Source organism: Aphelocoma coerulescens, chromosome 6, assembly GCF_041296385.1.
Source record: "Aphelocoma coerulescens isolate FSJ_1873_10779 chromosome 6, UR_Acoe_1.0, whole genome shotgun sequence".
Lineage (NCBI taxonomy): Eukaryota > Metazoa > Chordata > Aves > Passeriformes > Corvidae > Aphelocoma > Aphelocoma coerulescens.
Genome location: NC_091020.1, coordinates 14046762 through 14066197, shown reverse-complemented (window position 1 = coordinate 14066197; position 19436 = coordinate 14046762). Strand labels below are relative to the sequence as shown.

The following is a 19436-nucleotide window of genomic DNA, read 5'->3' as shown; positions in this document are numbered from 1 at the left end:
ACTGCTTTGCAGCTGCATAGATGGTGTAAAATAGCCTTTGGCTACTTATGAATCAGTCCCCTACTCTCAGGAAAGATTGAAGGATTTTGTTTAACGTCCTTAAATGGGATGAGTACATTTCAAACCATGGGAAGAAATCAGCTTTGAGTTAACTCTCAGTTAACTTCTTGAGCAAGAAGGTGCCAGAGCTGTAAAGAAAATTTAAAGTTCTTGTCCTTTTTTATTTTACTTTTTGGCTGGTATTACTCAAACTTGTGTTTTCAATGTGTTTTACATAAAAAGAAATTTTGTTGGACAGAAACTTCAGGTATTCCAAATAATAATTGCAAGTTATCACTGGTTGTACAACAGCAAATCCCCATGTAAGAAAGTCACAGTGAGAAAATGATGGTTTTATATATTATCTAGGAAAATTTTAAAATGAGAAAAAATGCCAGTTTCATGTTCATTCATTTTTTCTCTGAATGATGTGCTTTGTGATGTAGCAGAGGAACTACGTGACTGTCCCTTTAAAAGCCATCATACCAATCAGCAGGTTTAACTGTCAAGCAAGCTGATGTAGGGTTCTTTGAATTACTGAGTGAGGGATATTCTTCCTGCCAGGTCCTGTCCCCTGTAGGCACTGCAGAGAAGTATTATAGGGCAGTCCTTACCTTGGGAATTAGCCTGCAAGACCCCAATGCTGTCATCAAACTGCATAGATTTGATGTTGAGTGACGCCAAGATGCATTCCTTGTCCTGCAGCGAAGCATCATCAATATTATTCTGATTGGCTGACAGGATAACGCACATGTCGCAGAGGTTGATGTTGACAGCCCTTAAATCAGCCCGACTTAATGGCGTACCCTTCGGCACAGGGAAAAAAAAAGGAGGGGTGCAGAAGAGGGAAAAAAAGAAAAACAAATTAAAGATTGAGAAGGAGCTTTGGGAAATTATTTAACAAGTATCTTTTTTATGCTCTGACATTAAGCTGGTCTAACTATGTGCCGGGGAATAGGAGATGTGTGCTAATCTAAAGGGTAGTTGGTGCTGATGGCAGCATTTTAGGTTCAGTCTCAATACTCAGTCAAGCTATTACTAACAAACAAGAAACAGGAATAATGCCAGCATTCTACATCTCATCGGTGACTTGAAATTGTCTTGATTTAAGTTGCTATCATGTGGCAACCTCTGGCTCTCTGAATATAACAATGGGGGTGTTTTAAATGTCTATTTATCTACTACCAAGTCACAATGGTCTTGGGCAAAAGAACAGCAATTTAAACAGGAAAGCATTACGTGTCCAGCACATTTGAAATGCAATCAGGATAAAGCTATTTTTTCTACCTAAAGCAATACACAGAAAAGGTTAATCCTTTTTGAAGCACGCTTTTGGTGCTTCTAGAAGGAAAACACACTGAGCTTCAAAGCTGTGTGATTAAACCCTTTGAAACAGAAACAGGACTTTATCCTAATGGGCACAACTTGTGCAACAGTCCCTGCTCCACAATCCTCAATCAGAGAATGCAGTCACTAAAATGCTGTGGTAGCCTGTGGATTTTTTTCATAGTAAACAAAACTGAGATATGACACTTAACCTCATATTTTTTGTTTAAAATTACACATGCCTTTCACATCCAACAGTCCACAACTATAGTTACAGAATATTAAGTCTACATCACAGGGGCTGCGAGATTCAGGAAAAACACTCTTTTTTTTAATGGAAACTAGATTCTGCTCTGCTGCCTCACATGGTTTGGTTCCCAAAGACCCTAATGATGAAGAGACATAACTGTCCCCTTGTCACACAGCGACTTTCCTAAAAGCAAGACAAGACCCTGTTCTTCCATCTCCTGATCATAAATTGTGAGTATCTCCTGAACTCCACTGAGAGTACTCACTGCAAAAGTGATTTTAAAATGCACACAGTGTAGGAAGAGCCCAATTCTCATTCAGTGATTGCCAGCTTAATTATTCCATGTAACTTTCAATAATTTGAGGCATGAAACCTCGTGAAAAACAATGTGTATCAAACAGATATGATTTCATTATAAACTGCTCAAAAGTTAGAACACGATTATTCCAGCCACCTTAATCCTGCTCTTTGTGCCTGTACTGCACACCAAGTGAAGCAGGAATCCTATGGGGAAAAATAATATGCAATAATGTAATTAATTAAAGGCTCACTCCTAATGATTTTATGCAAAGGGACAGAATTAAGGCTGCCTGAGGATATTTAAAATTGGCATTTGCCTACTTTTTAAGAGTTTATTCAGCAGCCTAAAGGCCTCTTTTAATACAGATTTTAAATTCCAATTTTTTTCTTTAAACCAGAACAAATGTTTTTGTATTCAGCTATAATCACATCTCCATCAGATAGCAGCAGCAAGTTTTACTTTGTCAACCAAAGCACAGAGAAGCAGGAAAGTGGCCTTCCTTTAACACAATTTCCTACAAGTATAATCTCAGAAACTTAAGTACATTTTTTAATTAGTATAATTAGATCAGAAAATTGCTGCTATTTTTAAACTTATATCACCATTTTGAACCAGATAGGCTGGGGAAAAAAAAGTTGGAAAAAAGTAATGAAGTCTGTGTGGTCTTCAGCACCCTTGATTTCTATGTGAGATACAATTCCTTTATAATATTCTGTATTTTTAAAGGTGCATCATCTATTTAAGCTGTTCAAGTCAAAATCAATCTAAAGCTATTCTGAATTTTGGTGTAAACTGGGGAAAGTAAAGCTGGTGTACATTTTTTTAATGTCTCTTCAGAATTCAGAATCTAAACTTTCCAAAAACATATTATAATAATGGATACACATTATATACTGGAAGCAGTAGCAGGGTTCTATTCTGCTCAATAGTTCAACAGTATTATCAATTTAATTCTGATTCCCTAGTCTTTAGCCTTCACAGTGACTGGAATTAAAAGGAATTGGCAGAAAGAGGAGGATATTAACTGACCAAATCTGATATTGACACCATTTTTGTGACAGCAGAGAATCTTGTGACACCATCTGTTGGATCAGGTTACAGAAAAATGCCAAGGGCTAACACTAAAACTGCATTTACAGTAACAAAGACCTACAGTCTGAATTAATCAAAAAGCAAAGACAGTCCTTTCATTCTATAGCTATTTTCCCAGTTATTCAGTTAAGGTTACATCCATCATTGATTTATTTAACTGCTGAAATGTAGTTATTAAAAACTAGTAAACCCATAATTTTTGTTTCTGAAAAAAAAGATCTAAACTAACTTTACCAAATAACATGCAGAGCATTCTCTTTCATACTTATACCATGGGCTCCCACTTGTCATTTACAGCTATGGTCACCTAAGATCACTGGCTTGGAGGGCTTCATTGTTTAGTCCTGGAGCTCTTGATTCTACATTTTGGTCATTTGAGTGAATCATAATGACACATAGGAGAAAAAGGACCTTTGCAGTTTTAGTGGTTGTACCTACTAAAATCAACAGGAGCTTTTCATTGATTTAAAAAGGATCAGGTTTTGCTGTACTTCCATACAGGACTCTGTACTGAAATGCCATGGCAGTGCTCCTTATAAAGCAGGCCAGTCCACAGGAGGTCTTTACATATAAATACATGAATATGTATAAATATTAAGGAGATAAAGTAACAATATTTTTTTCAAAGGTTCTGTGGGTATAAATACATAAATAATATCATAAATAACTACTGTCGTTCTGTCAGGGAAATCACAACATCAGAACCGGCTCCATGCAGTGCACTACAGTGAATGTTCAATACATAACACAGCTAATACATCTGATAGCAGCTGAAATTCATCCAATGAGGATGATGAGGAACCAAACACTGCAGCAAATATCTTCTAATAAGGTCTCACAGGGCTCTGTTTTCACAGACACAGTAAAGTGAAAATCTAAGTCCTCAGGCCTATAAGCAGACAAAAGTAAAAAAGCCTAAGATCAAAGTCAATATGAATCTGTCCAGTTGGTGTCCCAAGTAACAAAGTATCAATAATATGGCTTTTGAACTTACAGGCAAGATTGAAACCTTGGGGAAGTTATGCAGTGTCTCCCATTCCCTTCTCAGGTATTCAAGTGAACCCACAAACACAATGTGCTTGAGTTCATGGTAGTGAAAGTTGCTGGCTCGTAATGGCATCACTAAATTTCTTAATCCAATCAAAGCAGATGTAACATCCCCAAATATGCAAACGACTACATGCCCACTTAAAACTGTCATCGCTGCTTCACTTCGAGTCTAAAAAAAACAAAACAAAACGACAAAGGAAAAATGAAACAAAGGGAATCAAATCATATATTGAGTTTAAAACCAGGAAAAATACAACTGTCAATATTGTTCATGCACAAAGAAGCAGTTTGGTAACAGCTGTTCATTTTACCTTTATTTATCCTTCATTAAATGTGCTCAGCAGAAAAAAAAAAATTGTTCTTGTTCACAAATCCTTCAGCATTTGGGAAGACATTGTATTGGATCAAATTTTGGTCCTGTGTAAGTTTCTATACATGTGGATTGTGACTCTGGTTACAAAGTACTGTGGGTTTAGCTAAGGATTATAGAAGAGAGATGCAAAGTCACACCCTAGTTGAAAAATCACTAGCTGGGTTTTTTTCAGGACCAATTTGAAAAGGAAATATTGAGTGTCCAGTGTTCCTAGTAGGGCTTTGTGATGTTACTCAGATCTTGTGAATTGAGGACCACAGCCTCTTAGAGTCAAAGCTCTTACTTAAAGACAAGCTGCTGTTACCCTGAGAAGGAATCCATGAATGCTCTACACTGCTCTGCTTTACAATGGATGCCCACTATAGTCCACAGAGCTTCTCTCAGTGACAAAATCAAAGCAAAAGTTTGTGATTCATACTAAATTTTCAGGCCAACTGGACTTACTGAGGAAACAGGTCTCATGGAGAATATTTAAACTATGTCCAGAATTATTTTCTTGTCTCAGTGAGAGAATAAATTTTTGCACTAATTTCTGCATTGTTTAGGTCAGCTGAGCAGGCAACTCAAACACCAAGATGATTAAATAATGCCACAAGGAAAAAATGAGCTTAATTTCTGGAGCCAGTCTTGGCATTGTTGTAGTCCATCAAGTAGCTGGAGATCCATCGATATATTGCCAAGAAGCTGTACATGGTACCATTACACAGAAGTTTTTCCAAGGAACAAAACTAAAACAATGGTGAACTGCAAAATTTTCCTCTCCCTTATCCATAGTATATGCCATTCTTCTATATTACAGAAGCATGGTGGTGTGCAATTAAGATTGGAATATGCAGCAGATATGCTCATTATGTCAGAAGAATGGGAACTCTGATTAGAAGTTTTCTCATCAGTTAAAAAATGCATGAGCTTTCAATTTCTCCAGGGCAATTACATTGATTTTCATACAGCTTGACCAAGAGAGTCATCTTGGCCCTTCAAACAGCAGAAGACATGAGCGAATCCTCAAGTGAGCATGTAAGCTGTCCCATGCCTCTGCCTATACATCTGGAATACTCAGATTTTACAAGACAGAGACCAAGTCTTGAAAGCAGGTATGTGAAAAATGTCACTCCATAAATCAGCCATAAATCTGTATGTAGCCATATATGGCAAAATCCCTTCTTACTACCTGGTACTGCTGGAATGTCACAGAGACAAAACAGACCTTGGGCAGAAAAATGAATTATTTTCTGACTGGGACATCACCAAGTATCAATTAGAAGACAAACTGGGAAATCCCATCATCTTCAAATTATGCACTAATTTGTACTTCTGCGGTCTCTAAGGACAGCATTAAATTTGCATAGAAATGAACTTAGACATAAATTGTGGACTGCAAGTTTGAAAAGGTGTAGGGAAGCATTTTGCTGGCAGTGTCTTTATTTGTGATGATGTATGAAGCAGAAAGCACCTGGACAGACTTGCAGATTCACAGGCTGGTAGCAGAAAAAACTAACACGGCATAACCAAGAGATGATGACTGAGTCACTCCCCAGCACCATTTTTGGAGGAACACTTTTCAAAGTAGGGCAACTGGTAGTTCGTCAGCTAAAATGTGTTCATAGCACAAAGGCACATTTCTATCTCTGTTTATTACAAAGTGTTTTACAGCAGGGCTGTACCCCTTCTTGCTGGCTGATTACAAATAAATGATACTATTTAAAGCTGTTCAGGCAAACTCCATCTCAAAGTTCCATCTCTGAAATTTGGAACTTACTTGCTTGACTGTTTAAACACTGATATTGCAATTCCAGGCAATGTCAGAGTTATTACAGAAACCCCTGAGGAGAACTGGAGACAAGCTTTTAACCCCTGATTGCTAGAATAACTGGGCTGTCACCATCGTTGGCTACACCATGCCACAGTGCAGGAAAATCTAAGAGAGCAGGCTCGGGAAAAGCTTTATGAAGTGCGACAAAGTGAGGATCCACCAGGGAGTTCATTTCAAATAGAATCAGTTTTGCGTACGAGATCTGCGCTTAGTTACTTGCTACTCTTAGGTGTGAGTAAATGAACACAAGTGGCATAAACTTTCAAAATAAGCTGTGATAGGCCTCCTAATTATTTTTAATTACTTGAGTCAGTTTGATGGTTTTCCCAGTCAAAGAAATAAGACACACATAGACAGGGCTCACTGCAACATGCTAGAAATAGAGTAGGAGCACTACTTGCTCTGGCCTGTTTGGGCATCTTGAAATATTGGGAATTGAGAGAGAAGTTCTAAGAGAGCAAAATTAATTAAAAAAAATTAACAGTAATGAATAAAACTTCAATAAATAAGAGGCAAGTCAAAACAACACTTGCCTGTGTTAGAATCATTACTGGCTTGTGTAAAGAGAAAAATGGGGTATGTAAGGATTTAAGTATTTCTAATCTTAATTCTCTAAAGATTTAAACCAAATATGCAAATTTCAGTTTATGAAAACAAAATTCCCTATACTGGACAAATTTTTATTGTTGCACTGGGCATAAAGATTTACATAATCAGAATTCTTTAACCAAAATCCTAGCTTTGGTTTCACCAGTCTGTGCTCCTGACTTCAATACACCATATTTTGTGATTGTAGAGGCTAATTTATTAATCCATTAGACATCAGTTCTATGGTTTAAATAACTTTTTTTCAAGCACAACATCATCAATACCTACCAAAATGACCTTTTCAATGTCTTTGGCTGGACACCAATGAAACATCCCTGTAGAGTCATATTTTTTCACGTTGGCATCCATATTGTCAATCTGCTCGTTTCCAGGAATTAACAAGGGGTCATGCCTGGGGAAAAACAAGTTGAGGACAACATAAATGGAAAATACTATGAATTATGGATGGAAAAGATATCCCAAGAGCTGTTTACAAAGAGGGATAAAAGTAAAAAAATGAAATATATTTACACTTTAACATGCTTTCAATAAGGACATCTTTAAACAAAAGCTGCATATCAAAAAAAGTTGATTTTTAAATTTTGGGTGCAGTTTCAAAAACTTTCTGTACTTGTCTATACTAATAATAATTTAATTTTAAATTGGGTTTTCTGACACCATCACAACCATGTAAGTTTTCTTCTTTCCAGTTCCACTCCTCTGAAACAAATATCAAAGTTCCTATAGGCATTTGCAATGAAGTAGAAGGGATAGGAACAGAGCCCCATGCTGACTGACTGGCATAAGTATGGAAAGCCAATTACTTGCTTTTACCACATACAACTTCTGACGTGATGCTCTTCACAGTAAAAGCTTTAACAGGCTGCACTTTAAATATTTTAGCAATTTGCCCAATCATATTTTGCTTTCCCAAACTGAAGCCCTTTAAAGATTCAACAGTATGTCATTTTAGAGCAGACTGACTAACAAATGCCCACATCTGGAATACATGATTTTAATACCAAACAACAATGTCCATTTTCTCTGACAACTCTACCTGTGATAACCCTCTAAGTGTTTCTGCAGCAACATTTTAAAGCACAAGGCTTCTCAAAGGAGAAGCAAATGAAAGACATTTTTATGAACTTGCTCTCCAGCTATATAGCTACATCTAAGCACAGACACATACAGTTCTTTAATTTATATGCTAAAATCAAACATTAAGCTAAGTACTAAGTGACTCCAACACTCTCAGATGCTGGTGAAGACCCCTAAGTGACTGCATTATACAGTAGCATTAGCAGAATTGTATTCACAAGGTACACGGTAAACTGACCCTAAAATCTTTTATTTAGCACAGGTTAATAGTGCTTTGTCTGGAAAGCCACAGTCTTTACCTCAGGTTTTTGTCATGAATGCTTGAAATATCTTGATACAGAATTGAGACATTTCAAAGAAGAAAGTATTTGCAATGCAAGAATATGCTAAGTACTCTGAAACAGATATCCAAATTTTAAAGCAGTTTGCCTTTTGAAGCCTGTTAAAGAAATGCCCATATTGCCTGAACTCTTAAAACAGGAAAGTTTCCTGCTTTTAAAGCATTTGAACCAGCACGCTGTGGTGAGACCCTCTCTTCTGCATGGTCTGCTGAAGCAGACTGTGAACACAGCGTGTGATACAGGTTAATTCACCCTGAATATGGTATGCTAATTTACCATGAAACCAACAGTTGCATTCCTATGAACAGTATAATCTCGAATTCAGTCAGGGTGAACAATTAGTGTAATTTCACAGCCACTGATTACAGAGCCATTGAAATCAGTGGAAAATTCTCACGCATTTCACTCAAACAGGGTCAACTTCAAAGAAAGCTGCTCCAAAAAAGTTGAGAAACTATCAATACAATGTTCCCTTTAAACCAGAATCTACTGATGCTTTAAGACAATCAAGGCCCTACATAGCAAAGACATAAGTCAGACTCATCTGGAAAAAAGAAACACTATGTTTTCAAAGTTTTTATATTCTCTCCAGAGATACAGTTCAGTGATTTCACTATAACCCACTGGCAGCAGAGAAGCCCTGGTGGACTGCCTGGAGTCTCTGACCCTACCCCAAGCTGACTAATGACAGGTTTTGCATAAGTGGATCCTTCCTCTTTTGTAGGAAGCAGAGATGAAAAAGCTGCATCAAAGGGGTTTGTCAGGGGGGCTTGGTTGATGTATTGTTGGGGTTTTTTTATTTCTAGAAAAATATTGAGACTCTGCATTCTCTTCCTCCATCCATCACATCCATCCATGCAGCCATGGTAGTTTTGTCTGAGAGCTGACTGTGATGCTGCTTATTGGGCATTCCCCATCTGCTCAAAGTTGCAGGTGGTACAATAAGATCTGCAGCCATGAACAGACTTCCATTTAAAGGTTGTACTAATGTTCAGACAATATTTAGTGGTGCTCTATACCAGCTATTTTTTCTAATGGAATGTGTTAGCTAAGTGTTTCAAAATAAGAAACTTTGCCAAAAGATAGGAATTTTCAGGAGTTTCCAATGAGAAACGTTTTTTTTTTCTGTTGTTTCAGGGTTAGGGCTTTTTCCCTAATACTTTCACAAAACATTTCTTCATGAGTTTTTCTAGAGGAGCACTGAAACAAAAGCAAAGCTCACTGGTCAAATCACCTTCTCTTCCTTTCAGAAATCAAGCACATATAAGAAGGAATTTTCTTTCCCCCTTATCCTTCATCAGAGGAACTATAATAAATCACTTCTTAAAAAATACTACATTCTAGTTTTGTAATCAGTGTTTCCTTTCTGCTCTGAGATTTAAAATTAAATAGATCATCTGAAGTTTTAACACAAATGAATATTTAGCAATACTCTAATCCCAGTCACAAAAATGATTCACAAAAATGATACAAATTGAAAGGAATGTTATAACAAAGCAGGTGGTAATAGATATCTGACATCCAACTATGGTCAACTGCCTTGAGGTTTGAGGCAATTTTTAGAATATGAGTGCTTAAAGCCTAGCATAGTTCTTTTGGGCTTTGTATTCTAACAGGGAACATTCAAAGTAGCTTGTGCCAAAGGTTTATTAGAATATTTTAGGCTTAAACGTAAGTAGGCTGAGGGAAGAACAAAGAATGTGATTCATCAGCTATAACTCCCTGTTGAAGTTTTAGGTCACAAATTGTGATTTTAAAAAAACCAAAAAAACCCTTTAGGTTTTTGGTTTTTTAAAATCAATGCATGCATTTATTTGCAGTATCATAAACTGTTTGGACTCTCTGTTTTACTGCTTGGAGTACAGCAAGTGGGAACCTTAAAGCTAGCAAATAGGATGGGACACACAACATGAAAGCATGCTAAGAAATATTATTGTACTACTTTTATTCTAGGATAATGGGTTATTGCCTGAGAAGGACTCTGTGATATGACTAGCCACATTCTGTTTCACAGTCTTTGGGGTTATACATATAAGTGTGTTTAATAAATATAAATCTTCTAGGCTAAGATACTATTTAAATCTCTTTTTAATCAATGTTCTTTCATTGTTCTCAGTAAAGTGATCCCTGAAGATGTCTCTGGATCTTGGAAACTCTGCTACAGGTCCACCTTTGTCCTCAGATGTTACTGAATGTATCAGAAGATACACTGACTTATGTATTTAAAAACAGAATTGATCAGAACAGTGATAAAATAGTATTACTACTTTGGATATACACACCCTCATTAATTTGATGATCCAAACCTGTTTTGCAAATACTAAAAATTAATTAAGACAGACACACAGAGAGGCCAAAGCTGTCAAATCTGCCTAAGGCATTTGGACACCCTCTTCCCATTAAAATTTATATTCCACAAAGCATTACAGTCATTGCCCTTACAGCCAAACCATGGACTGAATGTTTCTAGAGCCTCTCTGCCTCCTCATCCTTGAAGATGGCCTTGTCAAGCTGTGCTTGAATCACACTGGCAGGTTACTGTAGAAATGCTTATATTCATGCTGCAGCTATTATGTTCTCCAGGGCTACAAAGTCATCTGATTTAAGACTTCAAATCATAGGAAGAAAAGCACTTTCTGTCAATTAAATCCCTAGTATTTGTTTTAATTGACATATTGTTTTTCATGACTTGCAATGACCAAAGCATTTGGTCATTCTGGCCAGGAAAAGACATGTATAGCCTGTATGGGAGGAAAGGAACCAAAGTTAAATTTCCCTCATCCATAACTCCAGCTTAAAAATAGCTTCTCTGGTTCTTATGGCAGATATTACATACGCATGACTTAAAATGAAGAGCAAAATACCATCTTTTCAAAGTTTTGAAGAGCATATAATGCCACTTATGTGCAATTAAACTTGAAAACGACACTAAATGCCATGATACAGCTGCAAACCCAAAAAGCCTGCCTGGAAGAAAACAGCCTAAAGCAAAACCATAAATCCCACTTACAGCAAACCTACTGCAAGGAAGTCAACATTACATTTTAAAGAGCACTACTTCCCTAGCACACATTTATAACTACCACAAAATCTGAGTTTTTGAGTCTGAAACTTTTGGGTACTGACGGGGAATGGACAGAACTGAAAAGACCATTCAGGACTAAATGGCTGCCTCACTAAATGACTACTGTTAAACATACCCCTGTATTATGTCACCCTTGTCTTAGCCCTCTTGCTATTATTCATATGCAATTGAGTACTAGAGCAACATACCCTCCCTGATCTGCAGTGGAACTAGTCCATGTGCTGAGCACTGGGAACAAGAATACTGTATGACTAGCAGGGAGGACCCTGGGTTTGCATGAAAATAAACTGCAATCTCTTAGTCTTTACACATTAGTAAGACAATGTCTTGGCTACTTTTTATTCTGCCCTCCAATAAAACTCCTCTTATTGTCAACAGCAAAACACACCTGAGAAAAACACAACTCCTCTTTAACCTGTGTTTGTTAAGAGTCTGCAACTGTGCTGTTCTCAGGTAGATAATCTGGATTTTGTATACAAAAAAATGTTTAGCAGTCTCCTCCACAAGATTCGGGGTCGTTAAAGTCACCTTGCCTGTGGTTCAGGAATTTTGAGTTTTCCTACCTGACTTAAATGTTTGTGGGTATATCTTAGCAAGTGTGTGCACACAGATACTTAATTTTAGGAGGAAGGAGTGCATTTGCTGAAGGTAAGAGAGGAATTGAAGACGTGCTAAAGAATGTCTCATGCCTTCGAAATTTCTCCTACAACTACCCTAACAAATTGTGGCAATTAACATGCTGTTAGTGTTAGATGTATGCAGCCAGTGCAGGTGCTAATAATTGAAAAAGCATTTAGAGCTTTTACACCCTGGCTGAATATTTCATGATGTGCTGCATGTTTCACTATTTACTCAGTAGGCCTCTGTCACTTCAATCTTCTCTGACTGCTTTGACTGGTGCTATAAAGCTCAACTAAGATAGAGTGACGGCTTGTCACAGGAAAACTCCACTGACTCCAGCAGCTCACTGGGACTAGCTATGAAGGTTGTCACGACATTCTGATGAAATTCAGCAAATGTTTTGTGACTAATACACCCAACATTTGTCGGCTACCATTAGCCATTCCCTGTGACCCTGCAGTCTGTGTGGATGGCATTAAGTTGTAATGAGAATTTGTTGCCTATGTGTGTTACACTAATGACACTCTCTCACTGATCTTTCCTTTCACAGGTTAATCAGAAATGAAATTTGTAAGGATTTAGTGCCCAAATGCACCAGGCTTTAGAGAAGAAAACCCAGTGTGACAAGAGAAAGAAAACCTGCATTTTTGCTAAATGCTTTCATTGTTATATTCAGAAGCTATCCTAATATTACTACATTCTCATACTGTCCTTTTCCCTGAATCTAGGAAGAAGACTATATCTAATACAGTGGTTGGTACCCAGTGTCTTGTACAGTTTATGGGCTGAATTACAGTGTTAATTCTCCTTTCTTCCCTCTTGCTCTGCCCAGATATTGCTGGTTTTATTTTTCTCAGAAGCCTTACTGAAGATCTCACATTAATTTACCAAGACTACTAAGAACACTGATATAAGGCTCCTTACTGTAAAAATCTTGCTTTTAAAAGTATCTTGATACCTCAGGACATGATCAGAATATGCTTCTGAAGTACAAAGCCTCTCACATAAAAAAAGTTATGAAATAGTTAACTTCTAGACTTTTGCACATGCAATTTAATGAGGGGGACACAAGACACACAGTCCATGTGTCTTTTGTTTTTAATATTTCCCATTTAGATCTACTGAAGCTGCAGAACTAGCAATCCTTGAGAGGTAGAAGAATTTACCTGAAAAAATAATTTCTCATTTATCAAAAATAAACCCACAGTTAAGTGGCATCATAAAATATAGGAGTGTTTCTGTCACTTAAAATAAGTGTGTGACCTTATGATAAAAGCTATCACTTTTTTAAGTCAATGTTTATAAGAATACAATTCTTTCTTTAAACACAGTTTATAGCTAAAGAGCTTTTTATTTCCACTGCCTTGATCTGAGTCGATCTTGTCTTACCCTGAACTTCATAAAAATAATAATTCTTTCTCTGCTGGAAAATTCTCCTTTCCTTTCCTGACACTGCTCTCTCATCCCAAAAAGACTTGTGTAAGATTTCAAGTAACCTCAAAAAACCCCTGATACTGCTTTATTCCTATGGTTTATAACACAACTACTGTGTTGGGTTTGCATGGTCAGGTTTTGGTAGCCAGGGGACTACCAGGGTGGCTTCTGTGAGAAGCTGCCAGAAGCTTCCTCCATATCCAGTGGATCCAGTGTCACTTGGCTCCAGACAGATGTGCTGCTGGCCAAGGCTGGGCCAATTAGAAATGATGGTAACACCTCTGTGATAATATACTTAGGCAGAAGGAAAAAAAAAGTTATTGTGCAGATGTAATGCGGCCAGAGAAGAGTGGGGTGAGAACACGTGAGAGGAACAGCTCTGCAGACACCAGGTCAGTAGAGAAGGAGGGGCAGGAGATGCTCCAGGCACCCAAGCTGAGGTTCCCCTGCAGTCCATGGTGAGTATCATGGTGAAGCAGGATATCCTCCTGCAGCCCTCGGAGGTCCACGGGGATGCAGAGATCCCCCTGAAGCCTGTGGAAGAGACCCACGCTGGAAAAGGTGGGTGCCTGAGAGGAGGCAGGGATCCCATAGGAGGCCCATGCTGGAGGAGGCTCCTGACAGGGACCTGCAGAACCATGGAGAGAGGAGCCCATGCTGAAGCAGGTTTCCTGGTAGGACCTGTGACCCCATGGGGGACCCACGCTGGAGCAGCCTGTCCTTGAAGGACTGCACTCAGTGGAAGAGTGACTCAGATTGTAGCAGTTTGCAGAGAACAGCTGCCTGTGGAATGGAATCATGTTGGAGAAGTTCATGGGGAACCCTCCCATGGGAGGGACCACACGCTGGAGCCTGGGAAGGACTCCTCTCCCTGAGCAGCGGGAGAAACGACGTGTGATCACTGACTATAAACCCCATTCCTCACCTTCCTGCACCTCTGGGGCGAGGAGGTAGGCCTGGGAAGGAGGAAGAAGTGGGGGGAAGGTGTTTTAAGGTCTGTTTTTACTTGTCATTGTCCTGCTCTGACTTTGTTAGCAATAAATTCAATTAGTACCTCTAATGCAAGTCTGTTTTGTGAGGGCTCGCTGTCAGTATCTCAACCCATGAACCTTGTGTTATATTTTCTCTCCCCTGTCCAGCTGTGGAGGGGAGTGAGACAGCAACTTTCATGGGTGTCTGGCATCAGCCAGCATCAACCCACTACAGTCTTTTCAAAACCTGGGTACCGTTCTTCAAATCAAAAAGCTAGTTGTTCAACAAAGAAATGGAAAGGAGGGAGACAAATCAAACAGGAAACCAAAGTTACCAGTCCCTGGTCTATCAATGGTAGCAAGGGTCAGAAGGCTAGCAGATACTACCACCTATCATTTAAATGATTTAATTCTACAATATTGTTAAAAACTGGCGTAAGGTAACATGGTGATCACTGAATTACTCTTGTTGTTCGTGTTGGTTGTAGTGAACTTGTAAAACAGAATCAAGAAGTGAATTTTGCTGTTATATATCTGCTGGGTTGCAGCTTGGTTATCATTGCATATTACCACTACATAAAGTCAGGATACAAATTTGAGAGTCCAAGATGGAAATTTCCAAGGCTGAGGGACGTAAATATATACCATTATTATGGTTAATCAATGGGCTTTCACTTTTCCAAACCTTACCTTCATATCTGGTTTAAGGGAGTAATGGAAAATGATCAGAGTCAACTTATTTTACCAGTTTTGGCTTGAGAAACGCTTCCCTAGATCTGCTATCACTTTTTTTTTGGTTTCTATGAGAAAGCTCACAGTTTCAGTTCATGGAAGGGCAGCACTGCAATGGCAGAGGCAATACAAATTCATGCTGAGTGGCACTAGCAGAAATGTGTATGCACATTTAAGTGTATGTGGCTTAGTGGGTGGATGAGCAGAGAAATGTGCACAGCCATTGTTCATATACTTAAAATATTATATACAACTTCAGGAAAAAAGACAGGAGGTTTCCTCCTCAACTTCAGATAAATAATCTCATTAGGCTTCTGGAAATGTATGCCAAAGAGCTCACTTTTTTTTCTGTGTCATTTAGCTGGGTCTTGACAGTTTCTGAGCAAGTTTTATTGTTTGGTTGGGAATTATTTTAGATCCTTGATCAAAAAAAATCCTCAGGCTTACGAAATTCTCCTTGGCAACACACTGAAAACCCAGTGTCCTCTGATGCCTCTGATTCTTATGTGATCAGGGACACTAATGATAATGACCCTTTGCTGAGTATGCTACTTGTCTAGAGGCCTATGTCAACTACACCACTACATCCTGAGTGGACAGGGACAAACTATTTGTTTGCTCTTCAGGCCCCTTGGGCCCTGTCATATGCTATTTGTTCTTGCATTAAGAGGTAGTTTGACTCAGCTGGGCTGACATTTCCTTCAAGTCAGTGTATTCCACTCATGCAGTAGCAGCTACCAAAGCATTAAGTACAGACTTGAGGCTCAGCAACAATCATTTAAGTGGCTTTTTTGATTCATATCCAGGGCTTTTCACATTTTTACTGGTCATTCTGAATCCAAAATGACATATTTTTTTTAAAACTAGCTTTGCTAGTTGATATTCAGGCGACATAGCCTCCTCATAGTTAACGTGACTGCTCATCAATAACACGCACCAGAACCTGCAACTGAGATGATGAACAGGGACTGATATTGCTGCATGATACCAGAGGCATTGATTGGTTCTACTTTTCTTCTCCACCTCATGAAGGACACCCAACATGTGATTACTCTCTCAGTTACAGCTTTCCTTCCTTTTCCTATTTAAATTTTACTTTTTACTGTAATAGGATGTCCATGTGTTCACATCTTAACAGGAGGAGTATCCATTTTTTCCTGCTGGAGTTTAAGTTATTTTTAAAAATAATTTTTTTGAGTTTAATGGGACAGACTTTTGCTGATGTAAAACAGGTAAAAACAGTCATGACAATGCTGAGTATTTTTCTGGTTAATTTGCATTTGTGGATATTGTTGGAATTTGAAGGATTTGTTTCTGATTGATTAGACTCTTTTAGTACTGCATCAGTGTGATTCTGTTCATGTCATTTGATGTGATGCAGCATTCAGTTAGAACAGTGACTTCCCAAATGTGAGTCTAGACCATCTGTGATGTACCCAGAGCATTTGTATGTCAATTGTGTATTTATATCAGTTAGTAATTTATTGTAGAGTCATCAAAAAGATGCCATTAAAAAGATGTCTCCAATCTATCTATCTGGATCATATTTGGTAATGCAGATTTCTACTCATGTGTTAGTAAATCTCAAAGATTCCCACTCTCTGACCAGGTCAGACCACTTGTCATGAGGTCCTACAGAATCCCAATGATACCATTTCCATCCTGTGGTACCATCTCCATCCTCTGTTCTAATCTAGCAATAGCAGAAATCATAAAGTTCTGTCTCATAGCATAATACCCGCTTCCCTGATGCCTCTGCCACTGTGGGAATCCAAAACCTATGCATCACTTCCAACATTATCTTAACTGTAGGGTTTCTCACAACATGATTCAAAAGTCACAATTCAGATTTCAATTTATAAATCAAAATTTCACATAGTTTTTGTTTTCATGCTCCAGACTGCTTGTCTTCCAGGCTCCTTCTAGAGCCTCTGGATCTAAAACCACAGCTGAGAAAAAGTTTGCAAAATAGCCAGCTCTTTCTGGGCAGGTGGGACAGGGGAAAAGCTCACTTGAAAAAGGAGCTTTTAAACGAAATGTAGGAAAAAACTTCCAAAGATAAATATCAGCTACAGACATGACGGTGCTTTAGCTGATTTACCTCTTGGGTACTTCTAGCTGACATACACTAAGGATTTCTGGACAGGCAAGCAAGTACCTGTCACTTTCTGTAATTTACAAGGATACAAAATAGCAGGTAATACAGTCCACCTTTGTTTTTCAGAGAGGAGAAAAGAGTTTGACCATTACAAATAAAGCTTAACATAGCTCTCTTCTGATTCAATCCCCTTTGTCTTTTTTAGCACCTTGAACCAAAGTTAAGTCAGTGTAGATAAAGAGTAAAACGAAGAGACAGTTGGGTCTGGAGAGAAGCTGAGGGTGCAAACACTGGGCTGGAGAATAAATTTAGCAGCAACAGAGAAGAGGAAGAAAACAATGTCTGGATTTGGAAGCCTGGCAAGTTCTCCACTCACTGCTCAACCTGTGTTTAGCAATTCTGATGTGCTACTGAGCAGACAGCTCAGGCTCAGGACGACTACTCTCCCTCAGTCCCTCTTCAGCAGGCAATGAAAGCAGGCTGCACTTTGAAAATCTTCCCCCATCATGCAAACTGACACAGGCATGCTTTTCAAAAACCCACAGCCAATCTGTTGATCATTACTTATTTACAAAGGCCTTCGGGCAGAAAGTCCTGTAAAAACCATACTTGATACGGTATACACTAGCTTTTTCTGCTTGTGGAAAAAAGTACCCCTAAGGCTACCTCAAACCATCACTTTCTATTGCACATAAAATGTACCGTGTAACACTAAAGTATTTAATATATATGGTATAATATATCTACAGGAAAGGCATTTGTGTAGAAGTATGTTACCCTGTATTTGGTAATTTGATGTTTTGCTGAAGGCTATGACTTGAAAAAGCCTGCACCTAGTACAGAGGACCTGTCATCTCAGTACCCAAGAGCCAATAGAATAAAGAAGTACCCTTAAGCAGCAAAACTTTGACACAGCTTTGAAGCATATGAAAACAGTATAACTCCCTAGAATTATTATTACTCAAGATCAAAGAAATGAGGCATACTTTACATAGCAAACAGGGACAGTGTGTTCAGCTCCAAATGTTTCAGCTCTTTCTCTCTCTCTCCTTCTCTTTCTTTTTACTTCTACTTCCCTAAAATTAGAATCTGAGAGAAGGTGAAGGGGGGGAATCTCCACATGTTTAAATTTTAAGCAGTTAAAACAATTAGCACCAGATAAGAGGACTGTCCAGAGGTAAGTAAATTGGAAACGATGCTAGCATGACAACTGGCACTATAAAAATGAGAAGTTTGCCAGTATGCTCATTTTATTCTTCCTCATAAACTGTAAACAAGCATGTAAATCAGTGTCATATGGGCAAGGCTGAGCTAACAGGAAGGCAGAGAACTTTTAATGATACATTTAACAGAAATAGATGGTCAATAGGAAAAAAAAAAAGCCACAGCTGGGTGCATTTTCCCTCTGTGAATCAATCTCACTTTTGGTTCTGTAGTCTAAACAGAGATGAAGATGATTTGTAGAAGTTACGTCCCTGAATATGCCCTCTATTGCAGAAACAATAAACAAATATGGATGCTTCTGTAACTGGCCAAAGAAAATTCCAGTCTAGTGACTAAAATACAAAGAGAAATATCACCTAGCTGTATCCAGAATCGTTAAAGGAACAAAATCATGGTCAATAATAAAATTCGTAAGTGATTTTATATATGGAAAGAACTGCACATTTTTGTCAATTTTTTTTACTTAACCTCTGTGAGCAGTCACAGTACATAAATCTCAAATTGCACGAATGTGTCTGTTTATATACGTAAATAAGTTTACATATTTCTGTATATATACACACAGTGTACACACACACAGTGGAAAACTATGGACTGAGGTTCTAGCCTGGCTACACAGGATATGCAAAACCAGAGCAGGAACAGCTTCCTTGAAAACTCTAAGTCTACTACAGGACCCATTCTAACTGACTTCAGAAGGTAAAAGGTGAAGCACAGCAAGAGAGAATGCAAATGACATTTTAACAGATTACAATATCTTGTTGCAGTTCTAGTTTTAACAAATCTCTTAGAGGTAATTTGCTGTATGATAGGAAACTACACAGTTATACAAAGGAGTTATATTGTAAAATAATGTACACAGAGCAAGAGGGGAAAAATATCACTAACAAGATGCTGTTTTCATCGCCCACTTTTAGAGTGTATACTACCCTCTTAAAAATCCCTGTATTTCATAATTAATGTGCTTTTAGCTTGACTAAAACTGTGTTAGTTTTGAACT

At 38.2% G+C, this 19436-nt stretch overlaps 1 protein-coding gene across 12 annotated transcripts in view; it reads right to left on the bottom strand.

The window, feature by feature from the left end:
- Window positions 1-19436, bottom strand: part of KCNMA1 (potassium calcium-activated channel subfamily M alpha 1) — a 447551-nt gene that overhangs the window by 43486 nt on the left and 384629 nt on the right. For all 12 annotated transcript variants that reach the window (XM_069019298.1, XM_069019294.1, XM_069019295.1 and 9 more), the window contains 3 exons: window positions 7121-7244; window positions 4003-4227; window positions 654-846 (listed from right to left, as the gene is read on the bottom strand). In XM_069019298.1, coding sequence (XP_068875399.1) covers window positions 654-846; window positions 4003-4227; window positions 7121-7244 — 542 coding nt within the window. The remainder of the gene's footprint in view (window positions 1-653; window positions 847-4002; window positions 4228-7120; window positions 7245-19436) is intronic.